The 14,875-nt window shown below is 42.8% G+C and overlaps 1 protein-coding gene across 2 annotated transcripts in view; it reads right to left on the bottom strand.

Moving 5' to 3' along the window:
• tie1 (tyrosine kinase with immunoglobulin-like and EGF-like domains 1) overlaps positions 1-14,875 on the bottom strand; it is a 61,636-nt gene that overhangs the window by 31,739 nt on the left and 15,022 nt on the right. For both annotated transcript variants that reach the window (XM_055641499.1, XM_055641500.1), the window contains exons 4-8: positions 13,592-13,747; positions 9,085-9,216; positions 7,180-7,320; positions 2,721-2,849; positions 1,278-1,423 (exon numbers count right to left, since the gene is read on the bottom strand). In XM_055641499.1, coding sequence (XP_055497474.1) covers positions 1,278-1,423; positions 2,721-2,849; positions 7,180-7,320; positions 9,085-9,216; positions 13,592-13,747 — 704 coding nt within the window. The remainder of the gene's footprint in view (positions 1-1,277; positions 1,424-2,720; positions 2,850-7,179; positions 7,321-9,084; positions 9,217-13,591; positions 13,748-14,875) is intronic.

The raw sequence follows: 14,875 nt of genomic DNA, 5'->3' as shown, positions 1-14,875 counted from the left end.
CCATCCCCAGACACAACACCTCATATTTCAAGTGAGTAGCTTACAAACCAGCAGTATGAATGGTGAATTCTCTAATTTTAAGTAACTTCCTCCTACACTCCCATCCCCTCTCCCTCTCCCCTTGACACATTCCTCCCCCAGTTCTCCACATTGTATCCCTCCTCAGTTCACACCTTCCCCAGCCAACAATGGGCCCACCAGGGCACCACCCTGCCTGAGGTAGTTGTGTCTGACCCTGATTGTTCCTGGTCTCCAGAGAGGCTGCCTGACCCACTGAGTTACTCCAGCTTTTTGTGTCTATCTTCGATTTAAACCAGCATCTGCAGTTCCTTCCTGCATCCTTTATTAGTGATATTGATTGGGGGGGGGGGGGGGGGGGGTTGATATTGGCCAGAACACCAGGGAGAACTCTCTTGCATTTATTCAAAACCCAAATGTAAAATTCTTTACTTGACAACAGCAGCTAAATGTGACAGACGGACGAACAGCAGATGTGAGGCGGGGTTCATCCAACAGAGAATCTAACAAGCCGTTTGCCCCTGAGCTGGATCGGTTCCTTTGTTTCAGGAAAGTTCAATACAAAGCCACCAGAGTGCGCTCCCGTGTGTACATTATCCTGCCTTCTTCACCCACTCTGAAAGGCAATTCATTACTGATTGCAACTATACAGGACCCATGGGAGACCATCCCTGGGATATTGTGTCCACATCCTATCTAAGGATGGACATATTTGATACAGAGGAAACATAACAAAGGTTCACCAGATTGATTTCTGCGAAGAACACACTATCCTCTGAGGAGAAATGAAACAGACTGGCTCTACACTCTGTTGTAGAATGAGAGGCGATTTCATTGAAATAAGAATGCTTTGTTTGGTTGGGCACATACATGGCTGACTATTTCCACGGTTCGGGGTCTAGAATTGGGGGACACAGCCTCAGAATATGGGCTTCACCTCTCAGCACATGGATGAGAAGAAATATTGACAACCAAAGAGGAAATACTCTACCTAAGAACGTAAAGGAGGCTAGGTCTCACTTTATTTAGAACAGAGAGAAACCAATTTTTGGTTATTAAGGAGTTCGAATGTACAAAGAGGTTTTGGGGGGAAGGAACTATGAAAGGGATTGAGTGTGACAATTGAACTTAAGACCTGGCACAAGCGCAATGGGCTAAATGGCCATCATTTTAGGATTCTGTATCACTAAAAGAACGCACTTGTCTTGTACTTTGGTTGTGTCGGGAAGACTCCAGGACGTGCTTGTGAGAACACTCACCTTTAGTATCGCACTGGTTGATTTACGGATGTGAATTTCCCCATTGACAGGCAAAGGTATGGCCGAGGCAGAACATCTCATTACCGGGCTTGACTTTAGATTCAATTCAACTTCGGTAAAAGTGTCCACTATCTTAGGCACGTGATCTTAAGGGAAATAAATCAGCTGGTTATTACCAAATATTCGTCAATAAATACCAATCTCAAGTCGTTAAAATCCTCCCAAGTACACAAAGTAATATTATGGAGATCATCACTGTCAAAGTGTCCAGCATTTAGAGGCATAGTGTAATTCAGCATGGAAATAAACTCTTCGGCCTAACTCATCCAAGGCAACCAAGATGCTCATCTAAGCTAGTCCCACTTTCCCGCATTTGACCCATATCCCCCTAATCCATTCCTCCCAAGTATTTGTCCAAATGTCTTGTAAACTTCATTCTTGTACCTGCCCCTCTGGCCACTCAAGTTCCAATGAAATCTTTCCCTTCACCTTGAATTATACCCTCCAATTCTTGATTTTACAACCATGGATAAAAGCCTGTGTGCACCCCCTATCATGATTTTATGCACCTCTATAAGGTAAACCCTATGTTTCCTACACTACAAGGAATAAAATCCTAGCCTAACTAACCTCTCCCTACAACACAGTCCAAGTCCTGGCAACATCCTTATTAATCTTTTCTACTCATTTTCTAGTTCAAATAGCCAACCAATTTTCTATTCAAGTCAGTACCCTACCCCCAATACCATGTGCTCTAATTTTGCCCACTAATCTACTATGTGGGACTTTATCAAAAGTTTTCTGAAAGTCCAGGTACACTACATCCACTGGCTCTCTCTTATCCATTTTCCTAGTTCCATCCTCAAAAAATTCCCGAAGAAATTCTTGTTAAACTTTCTCACTGTCTATGTCCTCTACAAAATTCTTGGTCCAGAGCTTTGTTAACCAAACCCAAACACCGCCAGACATACATATTTATTTATATATTTAATATATATTTTCAAAAAGACTTCATCTCATTGACAAGAATTGATATCAATATTATCTGATCAATTATGGAATGGTGAGCACTGATGGGTGAATTAGGATTATTTAAGTCTCATATGGATATTGCATGTTTAGTTTTAGTTTCGGCTTGGTTTGACACTGTCACGTGTACAGAGAGATACAGTAGAAAGCTTTTGTCTGCTTTTATGTGTGGTGAGAACCTCAAACTGAACCCATTTTGTTGAAGAAGGTACTCCTTGGAACTCATCAGAAGAAAATTAGAACACATATAAATACCAACAAACACACGTGCATATATCTATGCCTGCACAAACACACACACACGCAACAAATACACATCCCTGGAAACACACATGTATACAGATATACAATAAAAGTCAGGTACAGATGTGCATACACATTTCTGTACATGCATATTCACACAATGACTGGTACCTGATTTCTCGCAGTTCAGGCCATGCCATCCTGCAGGGCATTTACACCCATGGAATCGATTACAACTTGCTCCATTTTGACAGTGGCATTTCAGCCTACATTCCGGTCCATAGGTGCCAGGGCTACAAACTGAGAACAACATTTAATTAGATCGAGCAATAGAATAATTTGCGGCCTTCAATCACAATTTCTTGGTCACTAAAGATTACTTTCCCATCCATTGAGTACAGTTCCCCAGGTGTCAATGGGATTGCTGCGTGTGCCTTTTGTTGATGACTCTGCCCGTGTTTCAGCTTGTTTCTGAACCTGCGCACTGCAATATTAAAGCCAGAAATGGCCTGGAAATATATCTGACCTCCTGGTCTGCAGTTGGGCTCACCTCTGATCCAGCGATAGAGCACAAACGACCAGAGCAGAGGAGCCAGATGCACATCACATCCAGTGATCATTTAGAGAAGATTCTTGGATGAAGCAGTCAGCTTGTACAAGGCCATTGAAAACTATTTACTCAAGTAAAGAAAGACACAAAGTGCTGGATTAACTCAGTGGGTCAGGCAGCATTTCTGGAGAAAAACGATAGGTGATGTTTTGGGTCAGGGCCCAACTTGAGACTCTGAAGAAGGGTCCCGACCCAAACCTTCACCTATCTTTTTCTCCAGAGATGCTGCCTGACCCGCTGAGTTACTGAGGCACAAAGATGAAAGAGTGAGGAGAGGAAGTTGGTTGCTGGTTGACCAAGGCAGGCGATGGCTGGAGCCTGAATCTAGCCTGAATCAGGCACCGCTCATAACAACTGGAATGATGACTGGACTTAGAAAAATGGCACCAGAACATGGTACCTTTTGCATGCGGGCTCAGTAGACTATTTCTGTTTGGGGATTGTTCTAATTGTGGATGGCATGGCAATACTCTACTGGACTGTTTGTAAGAAAATAATTTCATTGTGCATTTGCACTTTTCACATGTGACAATAAAGCACCATTGCACCATTGTACTGCAGCACTGTGAATATCTGGTACAAACCAACATCTGCAGTTTAGTTTAGTTTAGTGATACAGTGGCCCTTCGGCCCACTGAGTCCTCCCTGACAACGATCCCTGTATTCAAGCAGCATCCTACACACTGGGGACAATTTACAATTTTTACCAAAGCCAATTAACCTACAAACCTGTACATCTTTGGAATGTGGGAGGAAACCGGAGCACCTGGAGAAAACCCACGTGGTCATGGGGAAAACGTGCAAGCTCCGTTCAGACAGCATCCATAGTCAGGATCAAACCTGGTTCTCTGGCGCGCTAAGACAGATCTCTGCCACCCAAAATCATTGCATCCAGTCCAATTCTCCTCCACAATTTTATTTTGTTTTGAAATACAGTGCGGAAACAAACCCTTCAGCCCACTGCGATCGCCCCGGCCACCAAACAACAGTTCTTTAATTCTACATTTCGTTTTAGTCATTCAATTCCTTATTGCTGAAACCAGTTGTGCAGATTTTTTGCAATAATTAATTGAATCTAAGATTCAAGATTTTTTTTGTCTGTTCTCTGTTCTGTTTAAATTTGAATCCGAGGTGGTGATTACAGTACAAACACAATCCTGTGTCAAATGATTAACTTCTGGGTTTTTCCATTCCAATGGCCAGTGGAGATCTGTACTTACATTGAAGGAAATCCTACCATTGTTATACAGTTAAAATGTCTCTTTTAAGCGCAGTGATAATACTGGTAAGACGTCCTCACTCTCTCTCCTCTGGCAGGTGAAAATGGCATGGCAGCATATTATATCTCCCTCAGGACATCACTAACACTTCACAGCCAATTAAGTGCTCTGATCTTGAGTCTCTGTTATAACATTGGGAAATGCATCAGCCAATTTGCCCGTGGCCGCCTTCCACAACCAACAATGTGATACTGTCCAGATCGTGTATTCAAATAATGCTGATTGAGGGAGAAATATTGGCCAGGACACCACTGGGCTTCTTCAAAATTGTGATCCGATCTTTCCTATCCACCTGAGGGAACAGATGTAACTTCAGTTTGACTTCTAACCTGAAAAGCAGATTAACAGTTGTAGCATTTAATCTTCACTGAGGCTGAGGAAATTGCCTTTTAAACTAGACTCAGCAGACAGTCTTGGCGAGAATACGCATTGAGGGTGCCAACCGCTTGACAGTTAATCCTCTGACAAGAGTTGGCTGGGATGCCGGGCAGCAGAAGGCCGTGTTCCTGATAGGATGTGTTGCCATTATTCCTACCAAAATCCCACTGAACTAATGTTTGGCCTTCAATCACGACCCTTTCATCTGCCGGCACGGCTCATTTCCAGATGATTTGGACAATGTAGCTTACTGATTCATTTTTGCAGGATATTGGCGTTTGTACCGTAGTTTTCCAATTTACTCAATAAATTTGTGTTTCCGCACCGGGTTTTGCAGCGATAAGATTGTATTTTGAGAGAGGAAACTTTCTTGACATTTGACCTGGTGGAACAGCCAGATCCTCGGGTTCAAATGTCAGGGAAGTCGTAGTCGGAGTGCCAAGTGAATGCTTCGCCTGCTCTCAGAACAAGTCTGAAGAAGGGTTTTGGCCCGAAACGTTGCCCATTTCCTTCTCTCCATAGATGCTGCTGCACCCACTGAGTTTCTCCAGCATTTTTGTGTACCGAGGAACAAGACGGTCAGAGGGGTATCTTACCAATGAGGCAAGATAAAGTATCACTGGCCTTCTGTCCCCATCTCTCCCCCCCCCTCCCCATCCCCCCATTGTTTGGTTTGTCAGATGCCCCAGAGGCTGGGAAAGCCTGGTTTTCATAGCACTGTTTGCTGTGCCCCTTACTGCCCGAGTATCACCTGATCAGCATAGGGATGGGGTGTGTGGCAGCTCCAAATCCTGCCTCGTTTGATGTTAACAGGACAAAATAAGGTTAGTACTCGAGTCATAGAATCATTGTGTCATACAGCCCGAAAGCAGCCCATTCACCCAACTTGATCATGCCGACCAAGAAGTCCCTATTAAGCTTGTCCTATTAACTCATGTTTGGCCCATATCCCTCTAAACCTTTCAATAGACAACAGGCAAAAGACAATAGGTGCAGGAGTAGGCCATTCAGCCCTTAGAGCCTGCATGGCCATTCACTGTGATCGTGGCTGATTATCCACAATTAGTACCCCCGTTCCTGCCTTCTCCCCATATCCCCTGACTCCACTATCTTTAAGAGCTCTATCTAACTCTCTCTTGAAAGCATCCAGAGAATTGGCCTCTACTGCCTTTTGAGGCAGGGAATTCCACAGATTCACAACCCTCTGTGTGAAAAGGTTTCATATCCTTGTACCTTTCAAAACCTTGTTGTTGTTCCTGCCTGAACTACTTCCTCTGGTAGCTTGATCCATATACCCCCACCCCCGGCTGTGTGTGTTTGCCCTCGGATTCCAATCAAACGTTTCCCCTCTTGCTTTAAACCTCGATTCTTGCTTTCCCTACCTTGGGAAAAAGACTGTGGATTCACCTTAACTATTGCCTTCATGATTTTATGCACCTTCCATGCGATCATCCCACACTACAATGAATAAAGTCCTACCCCTTGGTACAGACCCTTGAGTCCCAGCAATGTGCTCCTAATTCTCTGCACTCTTTCCAGCTTAATGGCTTCTTCCCTGCAGCAGGTTGACCAAAACTGAATACAATTCTCCAAGTGCGACCTCACCAACATCTTGGACAATTTAACGTCCTTGTGTTTGTGACAGGGAAAACAAGGGATACTGGTCAGCAATGCATTAGATTAATAAGGTCAAAAAACAATAAATACACGCTGATAGACACAAAGTGCTGGAGTAACTCAGCCGGTCAGAATCATCTTTACAGAAAAAGGATAGGTGATATTTTGGGTTGATACCCTTCTTCAGACATCAGGTAGTCTGAGAATAATCCCAACACGATTTGTCACCTATCCCTTTTCTATAGAGATGCCTTCTAACTTGCTGAGTTACTTCAGCACTTTGTGTCTTTCTTTGGTATAAAGTAGCATCTGCAGTTCTTTGTTTCCACAACTGAGCACGCTATTTTGTTTGTTACAATGCCATACAATTCCAAAACCTCACCTCCCTAATTTTCTTTAAATTCTTAAGTTCTAGGAGCAGAATTAGGCTATTTGGTCCATCAAGTCTATCTGCCATTCAATCATGGCTGATCTATTCTTCCTCTCAACCCCATTCTCCTGCCTTCTCCCCATAACCCCCTGACAACCTTAATAATCAAGAATCTGTCAATCTCCGCCTTAAAAATATCCATTGACTTGGCCTCCACTGCTGTCTGTGGCAATGAATTCCACAGATACTTTTAGATATAGATATAGATATCTATATACTTAAGATACTTTTAACTTAACACATCCTGAATCCTTCCACAGCATAAGAAGCTTCAAGGCACTTCTTTAATGTGAATGGTGTTTTCTCAGCACTTACCTTCATTGCATTTCCTCCCTTGCCAACCTGCAGCACAAGAGCAGCCATAGGGATCGGGCAGACAGAACCTGTAACCACTGCAGGAACTCTGCGATTTACACTCTTCTTGGCAATTGCGACCAAATTTTCCTTCTTCGCAGACTGAAAACAAAATGGTGAGCCGTTAAGATTCAGAAAATGATTATGGCCAAGATAAGCTTCTGTAACATGGACCACAATAGTTCTGCAGCCACTCCCCAAACTCCACCATAGATGCTCCCAGCTCAGTCAAACCTTACTGCATCATCTCTAAGCCCCCCTCCCCCCCACCTGTTGCAAAAACATGCTTGGGATTGGTTGGGGAAATGTTGGGTTACAATTATGTTGCAGAGTCTTCCCGCTGCTAATTGTGATTGGTCCAAGAGAGGGGCCTCACCAAAGATGTTTCTTTACCAAGTAATAGTGTTTCATTACTTAACAGAAGCGTTTCCCCCTAAGTGCTTTGTGTTGAAACTATGCTATGTATGATTGGGTTAGGGAACTGTCATTCAATGTACTTGGCAGCCCATATTGGTAACTGGCTTGTAAGGGTTGTGTCCCCCCCCCCCCCCCCCCCCCCCCCCCCATGTATTTTCACACCAAGGGTCTGTAAGGGTATAAAAGAGTGGGGAGCACATTGGGGTGTGCCGATCTTCTGGGGTTTGTTCTATTTGCTCAAGGCTGTTGGGCTCGAATAAGTAGAGACAAGGATGGGTCCCACGGTATTGATATTGGTATAGGTATTGTGTACAATAAAGAAGAGGTGGATTTCCAGTGCTCGTACTTGGTGTTTGACTGAACCAGACTAAGGGGGTAAGTTTCAGACCGGAATCTACATCCTCAGCATTCACTCCTTCAAGTTTCAACAGTGCACACTTGGGTATTCTTGTCTACAGTTTGATTTCCTTATCCTCATGTCTGGTCTTCCATTGATCATCACTGACATCATCCGAATACACACTATGTCAGGATCATCCTTTGAAACGTTGCCAATGTAGCCCATCTGTTATTTCCTTATCCTCAGTGAGTTGACTGTGTACTGTCGGTAGTTCCTTTTCTATTAAGGTTTTCTTTCTTCCTAAACAAACCACCATTTTTCTTGAATGGTGATTGACACTTGTCAGACAATGCATGTTCAGTGTGTAGGTCAGTGTTACTGAAATTAGCACCTGTGGCTGCAACATTCACCCATAACCTGTGAATGAATTTGACTGAATCATACTGCTTTAGATGGCTTTATTACTCTGTGGTGTCAGTCTCTGCGGCTTAGAATGAGGCAAATAGGCTAGTTAAGGCTTTGGTGACCTTCAGACTATCTTTAATCGGACCTTGCTGGCTTTACCTTGCACTAAACATTATTCCCTTGTACTGTACTGTAAATGTACTGTAATACACTGTAAGTGTATGGCTCAATTGCAATCATGTCTTGTCTTTCTGCTGACTGGTTAGCACGCAACAAAAGCTTTACACTGTACCTCGGTACATGTGACAATAAACTGAACTGAACTGAATGTGTAGTAAGGAACTGCAGATGCTGCTATAAATCGAAGATAGACACAAAATGCTGGAGTAACTCAGCGGGACAGGCAGGATTTCTGGAGAGAAGGAATGGGTGACGTTTCGGGTCTCGACCCTTCTTCTCGAGTCTGAAGAAGGGTCTCGACCTGAAACATCACCCATTCCTTCTCTCCAGAGGTGCTGCCTGTCCCGCTGTGTTACTCCAGCATTTTGTGCCTATCTTTGAACTGACCTGAAGTCAGCATACATCGATTTTATTAAAGGAATGGTGCGCACCTTAAATACAAAAATTCAGCAAATCAATTCTACATGGATGCCTGATTTATGGAATCATGTTCTGATCAATGTTCAACACTTGTTTACCCTTACCCAGTTCACAGTTCTCTCCTGTGTATCCTGGACCACAGATACATTCCCCAGTGCCTTCGTGACAGATCCCCCCATTCAGGCACTCAGGACAGGTTTTGTCACAAGATGCACCCCATTTTTTATCAGGACACGCTGTAACGCAAAAAGAAAGCGTTAGAACAAGATTAAAGCAATATCTAATTACCACTAAGACAATCACGGCTCATGTATCATTGTCCAGCTATTCATCCTGGAGATATGTCAGAATCACAGTGGGTGCAACATTTTTGCTTCGTGTCTAATTGTTGCATTAATGGGCTGGATAGAACAACTCATGATATAGAAAACTATCAATCAAATATGTAAATATGTATGTGTAGGGAAGAACTGCAGATGCTGGTTTAAATCAAAGATAGACACAAAATGCTGGAGGAACAGCGGGACAGGCAGTATCTCTGGATAGAAGGAATGGATGACGTTTTGGGTCAAGACCCTTCTTCAGACTGATTTCAGTGAAACTTCATTTCACTGCACATCTCGTATGTGTATGTGACAAATAAACTTGACTTGAAGTAAATATGTATCACCTTATTTACTTAACATGTCTTCAAAACTGAGAGGCAGGAATTACATATTGATAATTATGGCTAGATGCAGGATAAACATTCCTGACGTTAGAAGAGTCCAGAACCAGGGGTCACAGTTTAAGAATAAGGGGTAGGCCATTTAAGACTGAGATGAGGAGAAACGTTTTTCACCCAGAGAGTTGTGAATCTGTGGAAGGCACTGGAAGCCAATTCACTGGATGTTTTCAAGAGAGAGTTAGATTTAGCTCTTAGGGCTAACGGGATGAAGAAATATGGGGGGAGAAAGCAGCAACAGGGTACTGATTGTGGATGATCAGCCATGATCATATTGAATGACGGTGCTGGCTCAAAAGGCCGAATGGCCTACTCCTGCAACAAATTTCTATCCCTGTTTTTATGATAAAAATTGTATCATGAATATACACAAATGAAATTTAAATAGATGTGGCAACTTCCATTTATCATCTGCCTATAATGTAGCAAAACATCCCAAAATGCACTATAAGAGAATAATTATGCAAAATTAACAATGACCCACGTTAGCAGATGTCAGAGTAGACAACCTAAAATTAGATCAAAGGCACAATTTTTAAGAAATCTCATATGAACATAATAGCAGGAGTAAGCCACTGAATTCTCCGCCCATTAGTCTGTCAACAAAAGTTTCTCTTTATCCTTCATACTGCCCACATTAGCAGAGTTCTCTATCATCAGCAAACTTGGATATGTTACACTTGATTCCTCTCATCCAAAACACTGAATAGACTAGTGAATATTTGGAACTCCAGCAGCAATCCATGCCTTGCTTTTGCCTCATTATTCACAACCTCCTAATCTAACAATGACCTATATATCTCTACTCTTTGTTTTTATTCCTGATAAATGAATCCTCAATCCACTTTATTATTTTATGAATAATGCTCCACGCTCCTTTACCATCTCTTGTGCGTTACATTATCAAAGTCTTTCTGAAGGTCCAAAAACATCATGGGAATGGTTCATTTTTGTATCTGTGCTACCAGTGTGATGGTCCAAATTAGTCAAAAATTGATTTCCTTTTCACAAATCCACGTTAACTCTCCCCAGTCATTTTATTATTATTTTCTCCAAGCCAGCTCAGTGGCGCAGCAGTAGAGTTGGTGCCTTCCTGCACCAGAGAACCGGGTTCGATCCTGACAACGGGTGCTGTCTGTACGGAGGTTGTACCTTCTCCCTGCGACCTCGTGGGTTTTTCTCCAGGTGCTCCGGTTTCCCTCACACTCCAATGACGTACAGGCCTGTAGGTTAGCTGGCTTTGGTAAAATTGCAAAATGTCCCTAGTGTGTAGAATAGTGCTAGTGTATGGGGTGATCGTTGGTAGGAGCAGACTTGGTGGGCCGAAGGGCCTGTTACCATGCTGTATCTCTAATGTCTAAAATCTAAAGTCTACAGCCCAACTACCACTTCCTGAATAATGAATTTCAGCTTTGTCCCTACTGCTGATGTCAGGCTAACTGGTCTATAACTTCTCGTTTCCTCTCATCCTTCCCACATTGGCTGCCTTTCAATTTATAGGAACCATTCTAAAGTAAAACTAATTTTGAAAGATGATAACCAGTGTATGCATTATCTCTCTAGATACCTCCTCAAAACCAAGGATGGAGGTCACCAAGTCTGGGGATTTAGCAGCGTTCTGTCCCATTAATTCTTACATTTCCTACATTTTTACTTCTGTCGGCAACTCTGTATTCCTCATTCTCTCTCAACCTGCATTTCCAATCTGGTAAGCTTTCTGTGTGTTCTTCCATGAAATCGGACACAAAATATATTTTCATTGCTCTTTCCATTTCACGTGAAACACTATGCACTATGCTGATCACTCTAAGGAAGGAAATACTTACAAGTGAGGGAATTAACAAAGGTTAATCAGATTGATTCCTGGCCTGCTCAATTTGTTTTATGAAGGTTCATTAAATGCCTACACTTGCATGATCTTATCTGTGCTGCTAGCTACAATATTTCAGACCAGTCAAACTTGATTTCCCTTTCCAAATTCCACGTTAATTCCTCCCAGTCCTATTATTATATTCTTCAGCGCCTTGTACAAGGCTTGAAAGGGTAGCTATAGCAATGATGGTTCCTGTGGAGTGCGGGTTATTTTAAAGAACTCATTGAATCGTTCTAAGAACTTCTCATAACCGCTCCAGCACCTGTGAACAACTCGATTATTGCTGACTGAAAATAGCTTTTAAGTAAATTGCAGAATTATAGGATACATAATTATATTATGACACACCAGTGGTCAGTTTCATAACTAATCAATAGTAACAGCAGTCCGTGCTCTTTAAATAAAACTCCTCATATTAGCGGCCTTACACCCATAAGAATGAATATAATTTTAAAATCTTCCCCAAAGGCATGCATACAAAAATGCGCATGGCCCACTTCCCCACATTAGTACGGGTGTCAGGGATTATGGGGAGAAGGCAGGTGAATGGGAATGAGAGGGAAAGATAGATCAGCCATGATTGAATGGTAGAGTAGACCGTTCAAATTGCCTAATTCTGCTCCAATGAACATTGTCTCTTTCGACACCAGCTCAAAAGCTGCATAATCTCAAGATGTGAGTTTTCACTAAAAACTGCAAATGTTAGCAGCAGTTATGGTAATTTTGACTAAATTATTCATAACAAACTAGGCACCACCGGGGGTACCTGAGATCAGAAGGGAAATTATTACAATTGATGATATTTATCCACCCTGTAACTTCGTGTTTTAGTGCAGCAATATAATTTGAGGATGCCAGGATAGTTGTTTTTGTAATGAGGACATTTGTCATGTGTGAGCAGAATTAAGTGTACGATCAGTCGCTCATTTCATACCCTGCCTCGTTCTTCAGTCTCTAGCACCCTCTGTTGGTGAAAGTGTGAAGAAATGTTCAGCTGCTATTGCTGTGAGATCAGTGGTGGCATGTTGGGTTTCTGTAATACTTAGCCTTGAGACTGTTAATTGAGTGTGAATACTGTACTGGTATTAATATAATTAATTTATTTTTGCAAATATAAGCCGTGAGGAAATCTATTTTCTTTTTCCATTGATTGATTGATTCTATTCAATCAATGCCGGAATTTTCAAACAATTAGTTATTAATTTATAGTAAAACATAAAATGCTGGAGTGATTAAACGAGACAGGCAGCATCTCTGGAGGGCCTGGATGGGCGACAACCCGACCCAAAAAGTCGTTTGTCCATTCCTTCCACAGATGCTGGCTGACCTGCTGAGTAACTCCACCACGTTGTGTTTTACTCACGATTCTAGCATCTGCAGTTCCTGGTGTCTGTCTTAGTTTTTATTTATGTAGATGCAATTTTCTTTAATTTAAGTTTCTAAACACCTGAACTTCCATGATAGATTCCAGAACGTATTTAATTAACCAAATTGAATTAGACCATAGGAGCAGAATTAGGCCATTCGACCCATCGAGTCTACTCCACCTTTTGATCATGGCTAATCTATTTTCGTTCTTAACCCTTCTCCCTTTGACTCAAGTCCTAATTAAGAACCTACCAACCTTTGCTGTAAAAATACCAAATGTCTTGGCCTCCACAGCTGTCTGTGGCAATGAATTCCACAGATTTGCCACCCTCTGGCTGAAAAAATTCCTCCTCATCTCCATTTTAAAGGAACGTACTTTTATTCTGAGTCTGTGCCCTCTGGTTCTAGACTCTCCCGTTACTGTACGCATCCTTTCCACGTTCACTCTATCTAGGCCTTTCATTATTCAGTAGGTTTCAATGCTACATCCCCTCATCCTTCCAAACTCCGACGTGTTCAGGCCCAGAATTCGCTCAACTACCTCAGTAAGATTTGAACTCAGGCTTCTTGATCATCCGTGCCGTTACCATGATGCTCCCAGGCCAGATATACAGCAGCCATTTGCTAGACTCAAGGAGTATCTTACCTCGGACGATAAGCCTGAAGAAGGCCCCATTCAGAAGATTCCCACTGAGAACTGTCGTGCTGTAAACACAGGTGACCGATGGACTGACATTCTCAAACTCCAAGGGCACAGTTCCATTTTTTATTTCATTTGTGTGGATTGTACTGATGTAGCTACCTAAGAATAAAATATATTGTACACCAGTGAGGCATTCTGTCAAAAATCACACAGAGAAAAAGGCAGCAGGGAACAAGGGGCAGAACGAGAAAGACAAATGTACCTAGCTTCAGCAATAGGTTAGAGAATGTAGGACAGAACAGCGCAGAAACTGGCCCTCCGTCCAACGTTGGTGCCAAGTTAAACTAATCTCATCTGCCTGTACATGATACATATCCCTCTATTCCTTGCACTTCCATGCGCCCAGCTAAAAACCTCCTAAAGGCCACTATCGTATCTGCCTCTACCGGCAACATGGCAATGCGTTCCCGTCTCTCACAACTATGTGTAAAAAAAACTTGCCCTGCACATCTCCGTTAAACTTTCTCCCTCTTACCTTATAGCTATGCTGTTGCATGTGGACATTTACACCCAGGCTCTATTCAGATTCAATTTTAATTGTCATTGTCAGTGTACAGTACAGAGACAACGAAATGCATTTAGCATCTCCGTTGAAGAGCGACATAGCAAACGATTTGAATAAATAATAATAAGTGTCCGGGGGGGGGGGGGGGTGTTTGGCAGTCCCCGGGGTCCGTGGTGGAGAGGAGTGACAGCCGCCGGAAAGAACCTGTTCCTCGACCTGCTGGTTCGGCAACGGAGAGACCTGTAGCGCCTCCCGGATGGTAGGTAGGAAAAATGTCTAGCCTGTCTATGCCTCGCATAATTTTATATACTTCTATCAAGTTGAGTAGGCTGGGTCTCTATTCCTTGGAGCGCAGGAGGATGAGGGGTGATCTTACATAGGTGTACAAAATCATGCGAGGAATAGATCGGGGAGATGCACAGAGTCTCTTGCCCAGCGAAGAGGTATTGAGGACCAGAGGACATAGGTTCAAGGTGAGGGGGAAAAGATTTAATAGGAATCTGAGGGGTAACTTTTTTTACACAAAAAAAAAGGTGGATGTATGGAACAAGCGGCCAGATGAGGTAGTTGAGGCTGGGACAATCCCAACGTTTAAGAAACAGGGACATAGATAGGAACACTGCTCCCTCTCCCCATCCCCTCACTCACAAAAGGGCAGAGTCCCCCTGGTCCTCACCCCACTAGCCGGCACATACAACAAATAGTCCTCCGTCAGTTTCGCC

The sequence above is a fragment of the Leucoraja erinacea genome, chromosome 10, assembly GCF_028641065.1.
Source record: "Leucoraja erinacea ecotype New England chromosome 10, Leri_hhj_1, whole genome shotgun sequence".
In the NCBI taxonomy this organism is placed as follows: Eukaryota; Metazoa; Chordata; class Chondrichthyes; order Rajiformes; family Rajidae; genus Leucoraja; species Leucoraja erinaceus.
The sequence above is the reverse complement of the archived record's forward strand: the minus strand, read 5'-3'. Positions and strand labels throughout refer to the sequence as shown.